General features: G+C 37.7%; 1 protein-coding gene and 1 non-coding gene across 9 annotated transcripts in view; both read right to left on the bottom strand.

Annotated features, from left to right (window-relative positions):
- The window catches only part of LOC123505570 (SH3 domain-containing protein 19-like), a 59,602-nt gene that overhangs the window by 3,037 nt on the left and 38,159 nt on the right, over positions 1-18,406 (bottom strand). For all 8 annotated transcript variants that reach the window (XM_045257044.1, XM_045257047.1, XM_045257039.1 and 5 more), the window contains 2 exons: positions 17,757-17,855; positions 15,788-15,961 (listed from right to left, as the gene is read on the bottom strand). In XM_045257044.1, coding sequence (XP_045112979.1) covers positions 15,788-15,961; positions 17,757-17,855 — 273 coding nt within the window. The remainder of the gene's footprint in view (positions 1-15,787; positions 15,962-17,756; positions 17,856-18,406) is intronic.
- Trnav-aac lies at positions 4,798-4,871 on the bottom strand. The gene has a single exon. It is a non-coding gene; the product is annotated as a tRNA-Val (tRNA).

Genomic DNA, 18,406 nt, shown 5'->3' with positions numbered 1-18,406 from the left:
TCGCTTGCCTATTTAAAACTTTGTTTATTCTATGAATAATATTTACAGGGTCATCAATGAGCCCTTCTGTGATTATTAAATCAGCCAATCTTCTGTGGGTGACTATTTATACACTCCAGCTAATTGACAAACACAAATGAGGGTGGGGATGCGATAGGATAGCATCCTGTAGAATGCATCCCTCCGAGATAAATATACTTTGTAAAAGTAGTTTATCAATTTATATTCTCTTTTGCTATGTTTTATTATGTGTCTATACAATAATTATTATTTATAAATACCTTTTCATTACCTGGAAAAAAAAAGATAAATAAAAAGTGCTCTTTGGAAAGGCTGGAATGGATTAATGGCATTTCAGTGCACTTCAATGGGAAAAATAATTTTGATAAACAAGCATTTTGAGATAAGAGCTGTGTCATGGAATGAATTAAACTTATATCTTGAGGTACCACTGTATATATAGTATCTATGTATGAGTTTTTTTGCATCATAACAAAGAAAAATACTTTAGGGATTAAGTGAAAAATTTAAAAAGCCAGTGGTAGATTAGAAAAAAATTAAATTGACATCCATTAAAATTATAAGACTACTATATATATATATATATATATATATATATATATATATATATATATATATATATATATATATATATATATATATATATATATATATATATATATACAGTCAATGTCATAGGTATTGGTGTGGTACCTTTTCTACTGTAATATTAAAAAAAAATAGTTCATAAATATTCAGGGGATGCTTAGCAGCCTCTAATACTTTTGAGGAATTCTTTCCTCTTTAAAAGAGACAGTTCTCCACAGACTGAGAAACAAATTCAGCAAGTCTGCAGCATAGAGGGTTCCAAGTTGCCCCAGATGTCCTGAATCTCTTTTCACAAGCTTTGGCACAGTTGTGGCGTTACACCCTCATAGATGCTAATTCATTAGTTCTGAAAGACTTTCAATGGGATTAAAGTCTGAACTTTTACCAGGCCAGTCCTGTATGTAGTCCACCCCAACTAACCCAAACCATTCCTTGATTAATTTTGCTGTGTGTGGAGGGGCACTGTCCTGCATGAACACCACTCTTGCATGCATCAAAGCAATCCTCCAGATAGTCACAAAACAGTTCCAAATAACGTTACTTATTGACAAATGTTTTCAGGCAACACCACTAGCTTACTCTTACCATAATACCCAAAGGCATCCCATACCATGACACTATCAGGGTACTTGACTGTCCCCTGTGGGTACTTGAGCTGGTATGGGTCTGCACCTGGTCATAGCCTCACCTTACCTCCATCGTTTCCAGTAAAATTAAATGTAACTTTGTCACTCCACAACACCTTCCACTTCTCACTGTCCCACTTCAGATATTTCCTAAAAGAATTGCACATATTTTTGCTTCAGTGCCTCTGTTAGAATGGGCTAATGTTGTGGCGCCTGATGCTCATAGCAGAGGTAGTCTTTGAGGCAGTGTTGAATTATCCTAACTAACAGACACGTGTTGCAGGAGTTGAGGATTCTTTTCTTTTAGTTCCATAGCTGTGATTCTAGGTTTTAGCTTCCACCTGTCAGTGAAGCATCTTAAAGAGTCCTCTTAGACTGTCTTCCTAGCCATTCCCATCCTCTTGACTTGGAAGGAGTGGCGGGTCATCCCCTCCCACAGCCGTACATTTCTTTGTCCATCTCTGGACAAGGCATAGTGCTATGCCAGTCTGGATTAAAATATCATTGTTGCACTTTCCTGCCACATAAAGTGATGATATTGCTGCAGTTTGCTCTCTTGTCAGCTCTGGACTTTGTAGCATTATCCAACAGTGTGGGAAAAAAAAAAAAGTCAGAAAAACAAGTGGGTAATGTGACAAAAGAAAAAAAACACAGTGGGCACTTGAGACCTTCTTTCTTTCTGTAGAGTTTACGTTCTGCCCACTCTATCTCATGTTCGTGTGCCACTACCATTGTTGTTTTCTTTAGGTGGCTACAAGGGCTCCTTGATAACTCATCATAGATACTAATGCATGATTTTGGCACCAGTACCATTTGCGTCAACTGTAAATTAAAGTAAACTCCACTTAAGTTGGACTGGAATAAGTCTGCCATTGCATAAGTTGGACAACTTTGAGATTTTTTTATTTTTTTTTATTTTATGCTGAGTGCATCAGTGGGCTTTTTTTACCCCTTGATTGAGTAAATCTAAGCCATTACACTTATATACTGGCTAAAATACCCCTGATAAGCTCTTACATCTGATAAGCTCTTATATCAACCGTGTCATTTGAGGAGTTATCCAACCCTATAGACATGAAATCAGTCTTTACACAACTGACTTAGCAACTTCAGCTTACATAAGAGGTTTGTTTTCAATGCATATTTACCTATTTGTGATTAAGGGCCCGAGTCGTAGCTCTCTATGTCCTGTCTCTGTCCACACTTATCCAATTTTTCCTTCATTTGACTGACACTCGCCGCACACACCACATCCACGCTCAGTTTGTTCCATGCATCAGTGCTCCGATATGGGAAGCTATACTTCTTGATGTCGTTCATGCAGGAGTCCTTCAGTATTTTCTTTGGGTGTCCTCTTAGGTAATTACTGGATGCCATCTTGATCAGGTTCTCTCTATCCAATATGTCCACTCCATGTACTATTTTGAACATTGTTATCATATCCCCTCTGACTCTTCTTTCTTCCAACATGCTTAATTCCAGCATATTTAACCTCTCCTCATATGGTACCTCCTTAAAGTCTGGTATCATTCTTGTTGCTAACCTCTGCACTCTTTCCAGTTTCTTGACATGTTTCTTCATGTATGGTGACCAAATTACTGATGCATATTCCAACTGTGGCCTAATCAGGGTGGTCGATATCTTCTTTATCATGTTCCCGTCCAGGTAACCCATCCTATACTTTGGAGCATGCTGTACGTTTTTCCAAATATTCTATTAATGTGCTTTTCTGGAGACAGATTACTCTGTACAGTCACTCCCAAGTCTTTTGCTTCACTGACTTCAGTTACAGTCTTCCCCCCCAGCTGGTAGTCTTTATATGGTCTATATTTACTTCTACCCATTCTCATTACACAGCTTTTGTTGGTATTGAATTCCATTTGCCACGTCCTGCTTCAATCATATATTTTGTCCAAGTCCTTCTGCAGTATATTACAGTCATGCATATTCCTCACTCTCCTCATAATCTTTGCATCATCTGCAAACATATTCATATAACTTCTCACTCCCTCTGGCATGTCATTTATATAGATCAGGAACATGATGGGACCAAGCACCGAACCTTGGGTAACTCCACTGGTTACCCCTCCACTCTGACTTCACTCCCTTCACTACCGTCCTCATTTCTCTACCTGTCAAATAATTTCTCATCCACTCTGTCAGATTTCCCCATATTCCTCTGATACTACTTAACTTCCACATCAATCTGTTATGTGGTACTTTATCAAATGCTTTTTTTAAGTCTGGGTATACACAATCAACCCATCCATCCCTCTCTTGTAAAATATCAACCACTCTTGAGTAGAAACATAGCAAATTTGATACACACGATTTCCCTTTTCTAAAGCCAAACTGTTTCTCTCTTAGTATTTCTTTATTTTCCAGGAACTCACACCACTTGCTTTTGATCACTTCTTTACATATCTTACACATAATGCTGGTCAAAGAAACAGGTCTATAATTCAATGGTTCCATGCGACATCCACTTTTGTAGATTGGTACTACATTTGCCCTTTTCCATTTTATTGGCACCTGTCCCATGTTGATAGATGTTCTTGTTAAATCTAAAATTGGATCTAGCAACTGCTCTTGACATTCTTTTAACATTCTTCCAGACACACCATCTGGTCCCATTGCCTTGTTAACATCTAATTGACTCAAAACTTTTGCAATGTCACTCTTTGTTACTATAATTTCTTGCATCCATCTTGTCACAGGTAATATCCGTCAATTGAATTGCGTTTCTTCTGTGAATACTTTGCAGAAATTCTCATTCAATTTTTCAACAATGACACTTGTATCTTCATATATATAATCTCCAACCTTTAATTTATCAACTGTTTCTTTTTTCTGTAATTTACCATTAATGAATTTATAAAACATTTTGGGATCACTTTCACAATTCTCCACTATTCTCTGTTCAAATTCTTGTTGTGCCCTTCTTCTCACTTGAACATATTTATTTCTTGCATTCCTATATGCTTCTCTCTCCACTTCCTCATTATTTCTCTTGTATTTTTCCCATGCCTTTTCCTTCTCCCTTTTTGCCTTGTCACAGGTTTTGTTAAACCATTGATCTCCCTTTAAGATTTTCCTAGTCTATTTTGGCACAAAGTTCTCTGCGGCCTCACTATATATTTCCATAAATTTTTCATATTTTAACTGCATGTTTGTTTCCTGGTACATTTCGGACCAATCCACATTTCCAAAGTAATTTCTCAACTCCTTATATCTTCCCTTAGCATAATTTAAGCATTCCTCCTTGTATCCAACTTCATTATCTTTGGTGAACCCCACCTTTACCTCAAATTTCAATAATTCATGATCATGTGTGTGTGTGTGTTTCACTGTTTGATCTGCTGCAGTCTCTGATGAGACAGCCAGACATTACCCTACAGAACGAGCTCAGAGCTCATTATTTCCGATCTTCGGATAGGCCTAAGACCAGGCACACACCACACACCGGGACAACAAGGTCACAACTCCTCGATTTTACATCCCGTACCTACTCACTGCTAGGTGAACAGGGGCTACACGTGAAAGGAGACACACCCAAATATCTCCACCCGGCTGGGGAATCGAACCCTGATCCTCTGGCTTGTTAAGCCAGCACTCTAACCACTGAGCTACCAGGCGTGTATGTGTGTGTGTGTGTGCGTGTGTGATTCACCTCGGTCGTCTGCTGGTCACCCAGCCAGTCTTCCCCATTACGGAGCGAGCTCAGAGCTCATAGACCGATCTTCGGGTAGGACTGAGACCACAACACACTCCACACACCGGGAAAGTGAGGTCACAACCCCTCAAGTTACATTCCGTACCTATTTACAGCTAGGTGAACAGGGGCCACACATTAAGAGATTTGCCCATTTGCCTCGCCGCTTACCTGGATTCGAACCCGGCCCTCTTGATTGTGAGTCGAGCGTGCTAACCACTACACTACGCGGTGTAGTGGTGTGTATTTACCTATTTGTGTATTACAGGGCCCGAGCTAAGCTCTCTGTGTCCTGTCTCCTTGTCCATTCCTGTCATATCTCTCTTTCATCTGATTGACAACACACCGCGTCAACAACATCACTGCTCAGTTTATTCCACTTATCAATGCTACGATGCGGGAAACTGTATTTTCTCACGTCATTTAGACAGATGTCTTTTATTAGCTTTTTCCATGTCCTCGGAGATGATTACTTGTGGTCACCTTTATCAACTCTCTGTCCAGTATGTCAATCTTGTTCACCAATTTATACATAGTTATCATGTCTCCTCTTGTTCTTCTCTCTTCTAATGTGGTCAGCCCCAGTTTCCTCAGTCTTTCCTTATAGTCTAACTCCCTGAGTCCTGGTACCATCCTTGTTGCCAGCCTCTGTACCCTTTCTACCTTCTTCACATTTTTCTTCATATGCGGTGACCAGACACAAGCTGCATATTCTAACAGGGGTCTTATTAAGGTACATAATATCTTCATCATTCCTTCATCTAGGTAGTGGAATGCAAGGCAAATATTTTGAAGTATGTTATGTGTTTTCAAAAAAATCTTGTTAATGTGTTTCTCCGGTGACAAAGTGTTTTGCACGGTTACTCCTAAGTCTTTCGCCTCATTGGTCTCTTTAATTTTTTCATCACCCAGCCTGTAATCCCAGTTTGGTCTGTATCTACTTCTTCCCATTTTCATAACATGGGTCTTGTCTATATATATTTCCATCCTCAAGTTTCGCTTAGTCCTAAATTCTTACCATCCCATTTCTGTATCGCCCATTTCGCTGCTTTGACAAGTATCTCACTTTTCTTCACATGCTGCCCCAAGACTCCTGCAGTTGGCTGACTGAGCTGACCACTGTGCACTCTTAGCCCTCTTCCACCAGCATCTTGATAGTTCTTATATGCAAGCTAATTAATTGTGATGTCAGGAAATAAAGGAGGCACTGCAGCATGTGGCTCAAGAAACCTACTTCAAAGGAAGCAGGCCAGAGAGGCATAAGAAGAAAAGACTGTTAAACATGAAGGAAAAAGGTGAAGTGTTGGATAAGCTTGATGCTGGAATGGGACCTGTTGCCTTGAAACTTGTTCAACATTAGTGAGTCTACTGTTAGAGGAATAAGAGCAAACGTGAGGAAATAAACGTTTCCTGAAAGACGCCGAGGAGCTCTGTGATTCAAGTTGCTCACATCACGCATCCTAAAAGCAAGTTGATGGTAACAACAGAACACTATTTGAAGAAATATATTGTTGACAAAAATGACCGAAATGTGTGCATATCTTCTAGTAAGGTAAGACAGAAGGCAAGAGAAATATATGCTGCAGTGGCACGTAAGTTAAACATTGACAATCCTCCACCTTTCTCTGCTAGTAATGGCTGGTTCTCAAGGTTCCAAAAAAGACACTCGTTCAAGAGGGCACGATGTCTGGGTGAAGCAGCACGCATCTACAGAAGATGGAAAGTTTCATTGGTGTCTTGAAACAGATGACTGAGGACGGCGGTTACGATCTCCGTCAAATATTCAACGCCGATGAAACTGGGTTTCACTGGAAACAACAACCAAAATCAACCATAAACGCCAAAGAAAGGAAGCCCAGAGGAAACAAGGAAAGTAAGCAACGCTTCAGTGTTCTTTTTACAGTCAATGCAACTGGAGACAGTAAAATGAAGCCACTTGTTCTGTACATGTCACCCTTATCGTAACAAGGACATGAAAAATCTGAATGTTTTGAAATAAGGGAGTAAAGTGGGGAGGAAAAAAAATCAGCTTCGTCCCGGGCCAGAATGAATCTTTTACATTGTTTTCAATACCCCGAGTTTAGCGATCCTCGAGTTTGGCGCTATATCTTAAGAAGAAAGCAAGCGCTAAACTCGGGAGGGTACTGTATATTAAATTCCATCTGCCACTCCTTACTCCACTCATATATTTTATCAAGATCTTCCTGTAACTTGTTACAATCTTCCACATTCCTTACTCTCCTCATAATTCTAGTATCGTCCGCAAACATGTTCATGTAACTGTCAATTCCTACTGGCATATCATTAACATAAATCAAAAACATAATGGGACCAAGCACTGACCCTTGTGGAACTCCACTGGTTACCTTCTTCCACTCAGACTTCCTTCCTTTCACCACTGTTCTCATTTCTCTTCCCACTAAGTAATTTTCCATCCATTTTGCTAGTTTATCATTTACTCCTCCAATCTTCTTTAGTTTCCACATCAGTCTATTGTGTGGTACTTTATCAAAGGCCTTTCTCAAGTCCAGGTAGATAGCATCCACCCATCCCCTCTCTATGTTGTAGTATGTCAGTCACTCTTGAATAAAAACATAATAAATTGGATACGCGCACGATCTTCCTTTTCTGAAACCAAATTGTCTTTCACTCAATGTTTTCACTTTCTAGATACTCACTCCACTTAGCTTTTATTACTTCTTCACATACCTTGCACAATAAACTAGTCAATGATACTGGTCTATAATTTAGCGGTTCCATTCTACTACCATTCTTATATATAGGCACAATGTCAGCTTTTTTCCACTCTTTTGGGACTAATCCTGTTCTTATGGAGCTTTCCACAATATCAAATACGGGGTTCAACAATTGATCCTTACATTCATTTAGCAACTTCCCAGATATGCCATCAGGCCCCATTGATTTATTAATATCCGGATTGCTTATAATTTTCCTTACAACTTCCTTAGTAACCAAGATGTCCTGCATTTGCTTTATTTCCGTAGGTCTTCCTCTCATAAAATGCTCTTCCTTTGTAAACACTTTGCAAAAGTTGTCGTTAAAAATTTCAGCTATATCTCCAGCATCCTCATATACTTCTTCCCGTTTTTACCTTTTCTATTGCCTCCCTTATATTTAGTTTTCCATTTATGAATTTGTAAAACATTTTTGGGTCACTATCACAGTTTTCCACCACCCTCTGTTCATATTCCTTCTGTGCTGTTCTCCTTACTTCAACATATCTATTCCTTGCTGTTTTGTAAACTTCTCTTGATAATACATCACTGTTTTTCTTAAGTTTCTTCCATGCCTTTTCTTTGTTCTTTTTTGCTTCTTCACAATTTCTATTAAACCACTGTTTATTATTTAAAGTCCTCTTTCTGTAATATGGCACAAACTTTTCACAGCAGAGTTATACAAATCCATAAATTTATTGTATTTCAATTGCATATCCCTTTCCTGGTATACCACGGACCAGTCAATTTCATTAAAGAACTCCCTTATATGGTTATAATTTGCCCTAATATAATTTAATTTTTCCTCCCTGCGTTCCACAATCTTATTCGTGCTTAATTCCGTATCCAGCTCAAAGCTTAGGACATCATGATCGCTTCTCCCAAGGGACATTTATGTTCAATTTCCTCTTTTTAGAGATGCCCTGGTAAATACCAAATCCAACCTTGCTGCAACATCTTGTCCCCTGCACCTTGTTGGTGATCTCACCCAGTGTGTCATCAAGTTATTTGTTGCTACCTTTAACAATTCCTCTGCCCACTCACCACCGTTCACCACTTCGTAGTCTTCCCACACTATTTCTTTACAATTAAAGTCTCCGACTATCATCACTCTATCCTTTCTGATGAGTTCTTGCTTCATTCTGTCTAGAGTATTTCTCATCACCATTTGGTACTGTTCATATTCCCAAGCTTTGGTTCTGGGTGGTATATATATTGTTATAATATTAATGTCCCTCTTGCCATCTGTTATAAGCATACTTATCACTTCCTCATTTCTCTTACTATAGTTCACCTCCTTCACTATCAGAACTTCCTTAGTAAGAACCATTATACCACCACCTCCTTTATTTTTTCTATCATTTCTCCATACTTTGTAGTGTTTTACAACAAACCAATCTAGCTTTATTTCGGGCCTTAGCTTTGTTTCCACTACACACATTATGTCCAGTTCATTATTTCTTAGGTAATCCATACATTCTAACCTCTTAGACAGAAATCCATCTATATTCGTGTAAGTCACTTGTATTCCATTCCTAGTCTCATTCTTCCATGTAATGTCTATTCCGTCTGCTTTATCGACCACTTCTTTAGCCTCCCATTTCTCATCCTCCAAAAAAACTTGGTCTTTTCCTCCTCTGTTCTTTCGTCATTCCTCTCTTTCACTTCAGTTACAAGCTCTTTCATTTTCATTTGCTCATCCTGTGACATATTTCTTCTTATGTAAATTGTTTTGGTTTCCTCAGAGTCCTTAAGTTTCCAAGCCCTCCTCAACAAGGCCTTAGCTGCCACCTGAGACTTTAATTTCAATTTTAATGGTCTATTTTTGCCTTCCTCAAAAGCTCCTAATCTCACACTTTCTTCTACCTCAGCATATAGGTCCTCTTCTTCCACAGAGATCTTGTTCAGTAAAGACTTAATCCTGTCATTTTCCTTATCCCTCCTGTCCTGCCAGTTCCTGTTAGTTTCTTCCCTCAATCCTATTATGATCACATATTTTTTCTTTTCAGCAATATCTCTCACCACATACTCATTTTCCTTTAGTGCCTTTACCATTTCCCTCTGTGTAATCCCTTTATTTTCCTCTTCCTGCTTTTTCACTATCTCCCTAAAGGACCTTTGTACCTCCTGATGTTTATGGTTCACTTCTTTCATCCTGGTATCAATTAGATTAAGGCATTCCTCCTTCCTCAAGTCCCCTTCAGATATTTTCATCTCCATTTCCAGGAGTTTAGCCTTCATCTCTTCACATTGATTCCTTAGTTGTTGGTTTTCTTTCTCCATCTCTACTTTTTCCTTCAATAGCTTTTTATTTGCTATCATTAACAAATAGATTTCTTTTTTGAAAGAATCATTCTCGGCTATAACTCTATCCAATTTTTCTTCTATGGACAAAATGTTTAGGAACTTACTTTCCAGTGCCTGAACTCTTGCATCCATATCTAATTTCTCCAGTCCTCTTGACGTAGTTATAAAACCTTCAAAGTCCCGGCTTGTCTAGGCCATATTTGTTATCGTCAGCTGATTACGGCCAAAACAATCACCGCCCACACTCTCCTCTCAGGGACCACTCTCCATATCCCTCACTTTCAACACTATGCGACAGTAGGACATTAACAGGACACTAACTTAGAGATACCCGGGCCCTGTAACACCATAGGTATTTTCCTTCTTCCCGTCCGCAGCCAGAGACGAGCCGTCCTCTCTCAGCGACGGCAAGTGTGTGTGTGTGTGTGTGTGTGTGTGTGTGTGTGTGTGTGTGTGTGTGTGTGTGTGTGTGTGTGTGTGTGTGTGTATTCACCTAGTTGTAATTTTACAGGGCCTGGGTATCATACTCGTGTGGCCCCGTCTTCATATCTACACACATCCAACTTTCCTTTAAAACTATGCACACTCCTCGCTGACACCACCTCCTCACTCAAACCATTCCACACCTCCACACATCTTTGTGGGAAACTATATTTCTTCACATCCTTCAAGCATATTCCCTTGGCTATCTTTTTACTATGCGATCTTGTAGTTCTATTTAAGTTTTCCTCTCTCAACATCATTTGCTCATTATCCACTTCATCCAGTCCGTTCAACAGTTTATAAACCTGTATTAAATCTCCTCTTTCTCTTCTTTGTTCCAAGGTAGGCAAATTCATTTCTTTTAATCTCTCCTCATAGGTCATTTCTGCCAATTCCGGAACCATTTTTGTTGCCATTCTCTGCAATCTCTCCAACTTCCTTATATGCTTCTTTTTATAAGGGGACCAAACCACTCCAGCATATTCCAATCTTGGTCTAATTACCGTACTAATTAATTTCTTCATCATATCTTTATCCATATAATGGAAGGCTAATCCAATATTTTTATCAAATTATACGTTTCTCCAAACATCTTATCAATATGAGCCTCAAACTGCCCATGGTCTTGTATTATCACTCCCAAATCCTTTTCCTTTTCCACCTTTTTCAACACTACTTCTTCACCCATCTTATATGACCCTCTTGGCCGTCTTCCACTCTTCCCATCTCCATCACATGACTTTTGCTCAGATTAAATTCCATTTGCCACCTCTTGCTCCACTCCCAAATCTTATCCAGGTCTGCCTGTAAAATTTCACAATCTTCTTCACTCTTCACACACCTACACAACTTCGCATCATCCGCAAACAAATTAATATAACTGTTTACTCCTCTGGCATGTCATTAATATATACAAGGAAAAGTATTGGTGCCAGCACTGAGCCTTGTGGGACTCCACTCTCCACCACCAACCAGTCCGACTTTGCATCCCTTATTACCGTTCTCATCTCCCTCCATCTCAAGTAGTTTTCCATCCACTTTAACACTTTTCCTTTCAGTCCTCCATAAATCTCTAATTTCCATAACAGTCTCATGTGAGGTACCTTGTCAAAAGCTTTCTTTAAATCCAAATATACACAGTCCATCCATCCCTCTCTCTTGTATTTTGTCAACCACTCTTGAATAAAAGCTCAGTAGATTTGTTACACATGACCTCCCTTTCCTGAAGCCAAATTGATGATCCGATAATAACTTATGATCCTCCAGGAACCGTATCCAATATTTCTTTATCACCCTCTCACAAATCTTACCGACCACACTTGTTAGAGACACAGGTCTATAGTTAAGAGGCTCTTCCTTACTGCCTCCCTTATAAATGGGCACCACTTCAGCTCTCTTCCACTCTACTGGTACTTCCCTGTTTCTAATGAACACCTTATAATATCATATAATGGATCAATCAATTCTTCTCTACACTCCTTCAATAATTTTCCTGAAACTTCATCTGGTCCCATCGCTTTATCATCTTTAAGTTCCTCCAACATTTTATATAACTCCTTTTAGGTATCTTAATGTCATCCATGTGCACATTTCCTTGTACATTCTGAGGCTTTACAAACATTGTTTCTTCAGTAAATACTTGCTGAAACCTATTATTTAGCAATTCCGCTATATTCTTAGGGTCATCTACTATCCCTTGCTCTCCTTTTAATCTTTCAATGGACTCTCTCTTTTAAGTTTACCATTTATGAACCTGTAAAACAATTTTGGATGTTCCTTACTCTTGTCTACAATATCTTTTCAAATTTTCTTTCTTCCTCCTCCTTACCCTCACATACTCATTTCTCGCCACTCTATAATTCTCCTTATTTAGTATATTCCTGCTCTTTTCCATCTTTTCCAAGCCACATCTCTCTTTTCCTTAGCCTTAACACAAGTTGCATTAAACCAATCCTTTCTTCCTTCCTCTCTCGGTTTATACTTTGGTACAAATTTCATAACTCCTTCTTTATAATATTTCATAAAAATCTCATATTTTTTTGCACTTCTCTGATTTGTAACATCTCCTCCCAATCTAATTTTCTGAAATAATTTTTCAAACTTTCTGTGTCCATCTTTCTATAATTCAATCTACCACTCCTGTATGTCTCGTCCTTCCTTCGCTGTGTTGTTGCTATCTGCATTTCCATAACCACATGATCACTCTTTCCCAAAGGACACTTGTATTGTATATCTCCACATAGGTACACTTCTCTTGTTAACACCAAATCCAGTCTAGCCGGTTCATCATCTCCTCTATATCTAGTATTTTCCTTCACCCTCTGTTCCATCATATTTTCCATCATTAGATTAAGAAATCTCTCTCCCATGCTTCCTCTCCAACACCACTTACTAGATTTTCCCAATCCACCTCCTTACAATTAAAATCTCCTACTAGTATCACCTTTCTTTTCCAGATAATACACTTTCCAAACTCTGTAAAGTATCCTTGATCATATTGTCGTATTCCTTAATGTCCAAGAATTTGTTTTAGGAGGTACATAGGTCACCATGATTATTAATTCTTTTCCATCACTTTTTATCCTTATGCTTATCACTTCTGCGTTGTTCTTCCCATACCAAACCTTATCCACATTTATTTATTTCTTCGTCATAATCATAACTCCTCCTCCACCTTTACTCTCTATCCTTTCTCCATATATTATATTTATTATCCAAATTTATCTTTGTTTTTCATGCAATTTTGTCTCAGTCAAACACACTATATCAGGCTTCTCCACTATCATATAGTCTTGCAATTCCAATCTACTTGACAGTATCCCATCTATATTAGTATACATTACGGTCCACCCACTGCTCCTCTAGGGGTTCCTCCGTATTCCTTCTTTCCACATACCACTTTCTGACTCTCTCTCCTATAACTCTCCAAAAAACTTTCTCTTTCCTCCTCAGACCGCTCATCATTTTTCCTTCTCGCCTCTTCCACCAATTCCTTATATCTTCTCCTCTCTTCCTCATTTCTATTCTTTCTCACAAACACCTCTTTACAACCTTCTATCTCTCTTAACTTTGATGTTCTATATAGGATATCCTCCAGATTGTTGTGACTTCAGTACTACTTTAATCGGTCTGCTCACTCCCTCCTTATACGGACCCAGTCTATGGATCTCTTCCACTTCTTCTTGTAGGTCTTTTTTTCATCATCATTTAGATTTTTGAACAGATCTCTTACCGTTTTAATTCTTCCTTAATTCTCTTAGGCTTATATGTTATATTTTGTTCTTTCATCCCAAATATTAACACACTCTTCTTCTTTTCTGCTATTTCCCTTATCAATGTTTCCTTATTCTTCATTACATTAACCAGTTCCTTGGACCTTTCTTTTTTGTCTTCCTTCAACTGATCTTTAATTATTTCTTGTAATCCAACCATCTCTGCTTCCCTCGACTCAGTCCATTGTGTTTTCTTCAGTTCCCATTCCCTTTCAAACCTTTCATTCTGCTCACTAATCATTTCCTTAAAGTCATCTTTCTCCTTTACTACTCTCTCCATTTTCTCCTCCAACCGTCTCTTGTATTTTTCAACCTCCACTCTCAAGTGTGCATTCTCATCCACCAATCGTTTTTCATTTTCCTCCAGTCTCTTAACTCTTTCCTTCAAAGCCTTGTGGAATTCTCTATCCTGCTCCTCCTCACTCCTCTGAACTTTTAATTCCTTCACCAACTCCTCAAATCTCTTCTCCAACATTACCAATCTACCTTGCAATGTTGCCCCTGTTGAAGATGGACTCATGCTTTGACTGGCCACTTTCAGCTTTGCTCCCTGGGCCTCATCAACATATTTTGAATTTGGTAATTTATTTCTTACCGTTGTCGTATCGAACCCTTCGAATACGCGTTCTCCCTCACCGACATAGTCATCATCAGCCTCTTCTCTATTCTTATGTCTGCATTTGGATGGGATATCTTTTTCACTCATTATTCCTTACTAATTGATTTCATGGAGGAGTCCACACTACCTGCCCAGGCCACTGTAAATACTATACAACAGGTGTAGTGAAGATCAGCTGATCGTCGGAACTGCGCCAGTGCGTCCGCCTTCTGTGTGTGTGTGTGTGTGTGTGTGTGTGTGTGTGTGTGTGTGTGTGTGTGTGTGTGTGTGTGTGTGTGTGTGTGTGTTATGTCACATATATATGTGTGTGCATGTGTCATGTACGAAGTACCTATTTACATAATACATTACACAGACCATATCAATTGCTAATGGTAATAGGCATGAAAAAAGAAAAGAAAAAAAGAAAACTTAAATAACTCAGATTTTCAGATAACTTGGATGGCCTTACCCCTAATTGGTATGATTTATGTGAGTTATCGTATATATATATATATATATATATATATATATATATATATATATATATATATATATATATATATATATATATATATATATACATACAAGAAGTAATTTTGTCAAATAGAATGAGGTCAGATTTGGAAGAACTCTAAAGATGTGTAGAGGGCACAGTGCTCATCTTCACCAGACATCCATATTAAGTTTAGTTAGTGTAAATGTGGAGCTTTCACCTTTGGAACAACAATTTAATTTTTTGTAAATTTTGTAAATTTGTAATTTTCTTGTAAACATTTCTTTCATTTCATTGTATCATATATTTTTTTCAAGTCATTAAAAAGAATAGTCCAATGGTAAGGTTTTGGTCTTATCAGTATGGTTGCCCTTACTCATCTGGAGTTTTGCTTTTTTAGTACCATTTTTTTTTATGTTTGTTGAAGTCATTCTTCTTTTGTTTTATTTATTTTTTTTAATATACTTGTATTTACATCATTTTAACTTTCGTTTACAATATTTCTATTACCAAATAAACATCTCATAGGAACATATGTATATAGGCCTTGACAGAACATGTTATTTTCCATATTTTTAGTTGAAGAAATTATTACAAATGTTTCCTTTAAAATAATTATGCACTGTTCCCAAGGATACGTTAAAATTTCATGCGCCCGGTCACTTATAGGGCAGGGTTTTATTTTCACTGACCCACAGTAAAGAGGGTGAAGGACCATGATATATAAAAAGATTTGAACTATATTTTTTGCATATAGTATCTGTACAATTATTTTCAGTTGTTTCATTTGAATCAGTTTATATTTGAAGCTTTCTATTTCTATTTAGAAATGATAATTAGTAACTTTATGGTTGATCTGTATTTCTTTTCCTAATATAATACAAAATCTATCCCAAAATAATGATTTAAAAAGACTTGCTCAGCAACTATTGATCTTGGGAGCACATACATGTACTGTGAGATCCTCTGGAGCTTCTGCCAGGAAGGTGTACATGACTGTAGCTGTGTGGATGACAGGACTTGCTTTGGGTGCAGCAGACTGCTTAGATTTAGTTGAGCCTGATGTGCCAGTCGAGGCAGAGTGACTAGACTGTGTCTGCTCACCAGCAAGAGGCACCACAATCTGAAATTAAGTAATAATTTGAGGAATGTTCATGTGTTATAGATCTAAGTATTATAGGATTGCTATATGTTCACTGTGGTGTGAAGCTTAGTTTGATTATATAAATATTATAGCTAGGTTGAGGTAATCTATCAATCTGGGTATCTCTTTATAATGAACCTGATGCCTGTTCCTAAGAGCACTCTAAAGGAGATGCTGTGATAAGATTCCACAAGGCAGCAGCTGACCACCTTATAAAAGGGTAGTTGGGGAACTCCTTGTGACAACTTTAACCAAATCAAGCCCAGACAATATGGATATATGTGTTACTGTTATGTCTTTAACAACTGGTGCTCAATGGCAAGTTCAGCTTAGACATCTTGGTGTTAGCATATTCATATCTATCACCTGACACTACAGTTACCCACATCAAGGCCACCCTGAGCAAGATGTCATTGTCGTGATAATATGGTCGTCATATTCCCTATGCAACATAAGTGGTAATGGTAAAGGCAGAGTAAAGGAAGTGCGAATCTCCTCTGAACATGTAGTCCAACAATGAGACAAGAAATGACACCTTAATTACCTTCCTTTGAGTGGGATTTGGAGAGATGTAAAAATATTTTTATTAATAGAGTACTTAAAAATCTTATAAGATCTTTTCTTGAGTTTTGACACCTGTTCTTAATTACTTTAAAATATATTCTATCCACCTTTTTCATATTTTATCTAGATGGCACTGGTGTCCTCTGGAAGAAATTAAGATGGCACCCACACCATCTCAATGTCTAAATCTGAACTCTTCTCTTACAACAACTCAAAATTGAGTGACAAAGATTGTTTCTCCTTTACCCTCCTTTGATTATATTATACCTTTTACCACTGAGTTTTCCTGAGCACACCCTTAACCCCTTCAGTACCATGACATGTTTCCTTATTAATTCTGATTACTGTTTGGTGATTTTATACAGCTTCAGAAACTTGTGTGGGGAATTAAAATATTGAAGACTGTAGTCACTAATCTTCTGACCTCCATAGACCTTTCTTAATGTCAATAAAATGATCTAATCGTACACATATCTCAAGGTAAAAATGTATCCCAGTATTGAAGGGGGTTAATCACCTCAGAGTGCAAGCAAGCCAGCTGAAGTCATGTACATCTTAAAGAAGATTACAGCTTCAGTTCTTTAAATTACTGAGTTATGGCTGATTTTCAATTTATAATATAGTTCACAAATTTATTTTTGATCCTCAGTATAATGTAGATTCTACAGAACAACTTGCTACAATTTTCTCAGTTTTCCTTACAAATCCTTGCTTATTCTCGAAGGTGGCTTTTAGTGGAACTTTTACTGTTGTCTTAGATCAGGGTTTCCCAACCGGGGTTTCCCAGAACCCTAAGGTTCTGCAAAAGGTCCCTAAGGGTTCTGCAAGAACAAGTGAGATAAGCTAATGCAATTTTGACTTTTTACTTAATTTCATATATGTAATATAACTAAACATGCACAGTATATTATTGGTTATTGTAATATTATATTATTTTTCCTTAAACTAATTACCCAAAAATTTATATTATGATATTTGTCATGCGAAATATGATAAAAATAATATGAAAAATATATGGTATATAATTTTATTTTTGCGCAGGGGTTCCTTGAGACATGTAATTTATTCTAATGGTTACTCAAGGGTAAAAAGGTTGAGAAATGCTGCCTTAGATATTGCAACACACCCTTTGATAATCAGTCTGATGTAAATCCATTCCTAGTTATCCCTTCTTTGTTTATCTTTTAACTGTTTCTTGAAATACACACACCTTGATGAAGTTTTGTGGAAACATGCCTTCTTTGGGTCCACACCGTCCAAAGAGCCATTCGTCACTAATCCGGTAGAGGAGCTGGACCACATCACCTGTCTGTGTGACATCAAGATTTCTTCTAAAGCATGTTTAGTTTTCTGAGATCCTTACTTTGAAACAGTATTTCTTCATGGATCCTAAATATATTGAAGTGAATGTAAAAGGTGAAAACTATACATGTGGTACAATACCTCAATGGTGATGTACTGAACTACTATTTGTAATGGGGAACGGGAGAAATGTTTTCTTTTTTTTCTTTTTACTTTTATCAGTTTATTTTTATTTATTAATTTTATTTCATTTTTACTTCAACTGTTTAACTTACAAGATAAAAAAAATAGAGTATTTCTAGTATCTTGACACATCACACTTAACACAAAACATGCCTCAAGATCTGCTCTTGCTGGAAACACAAGGGCACAACTTTACTTGAATTCCTTGTCTATTCACTGGCAGGTAAACAAGACCATGAGTAAATCCCCTTCAGCAGTAACATAGCACCAGTGCCATTGCCACTACTTATAGGCTTTCTTACTTGAAGTTTGCTTATTAAATATGTCAAACTTCTGTTCTGTGATATGAATTGTATATATATTTAAATGAAGGTA

The sequence above is a fragment of the Portunus trituberculatus genome, chromosome 18, assembly GCF_017591435.1.
Source record: "Portunus trituberculatus isolate SZX2019 chromosome 18, ASM1759143v1, whole genome shotgun sequence".
Classification (NCBI taxonomy): domain Eukaryota; kingdom Metazoa; phylum Arthropoda; class Malacostraca; order Decapoda; family Portunidae; genus Portunus; species Portunus trituberculatus.
Note: the sequence above shows the minus strand (reverse complement) of the source record. Positions and strands in the feature narration are given on the sequence as shown.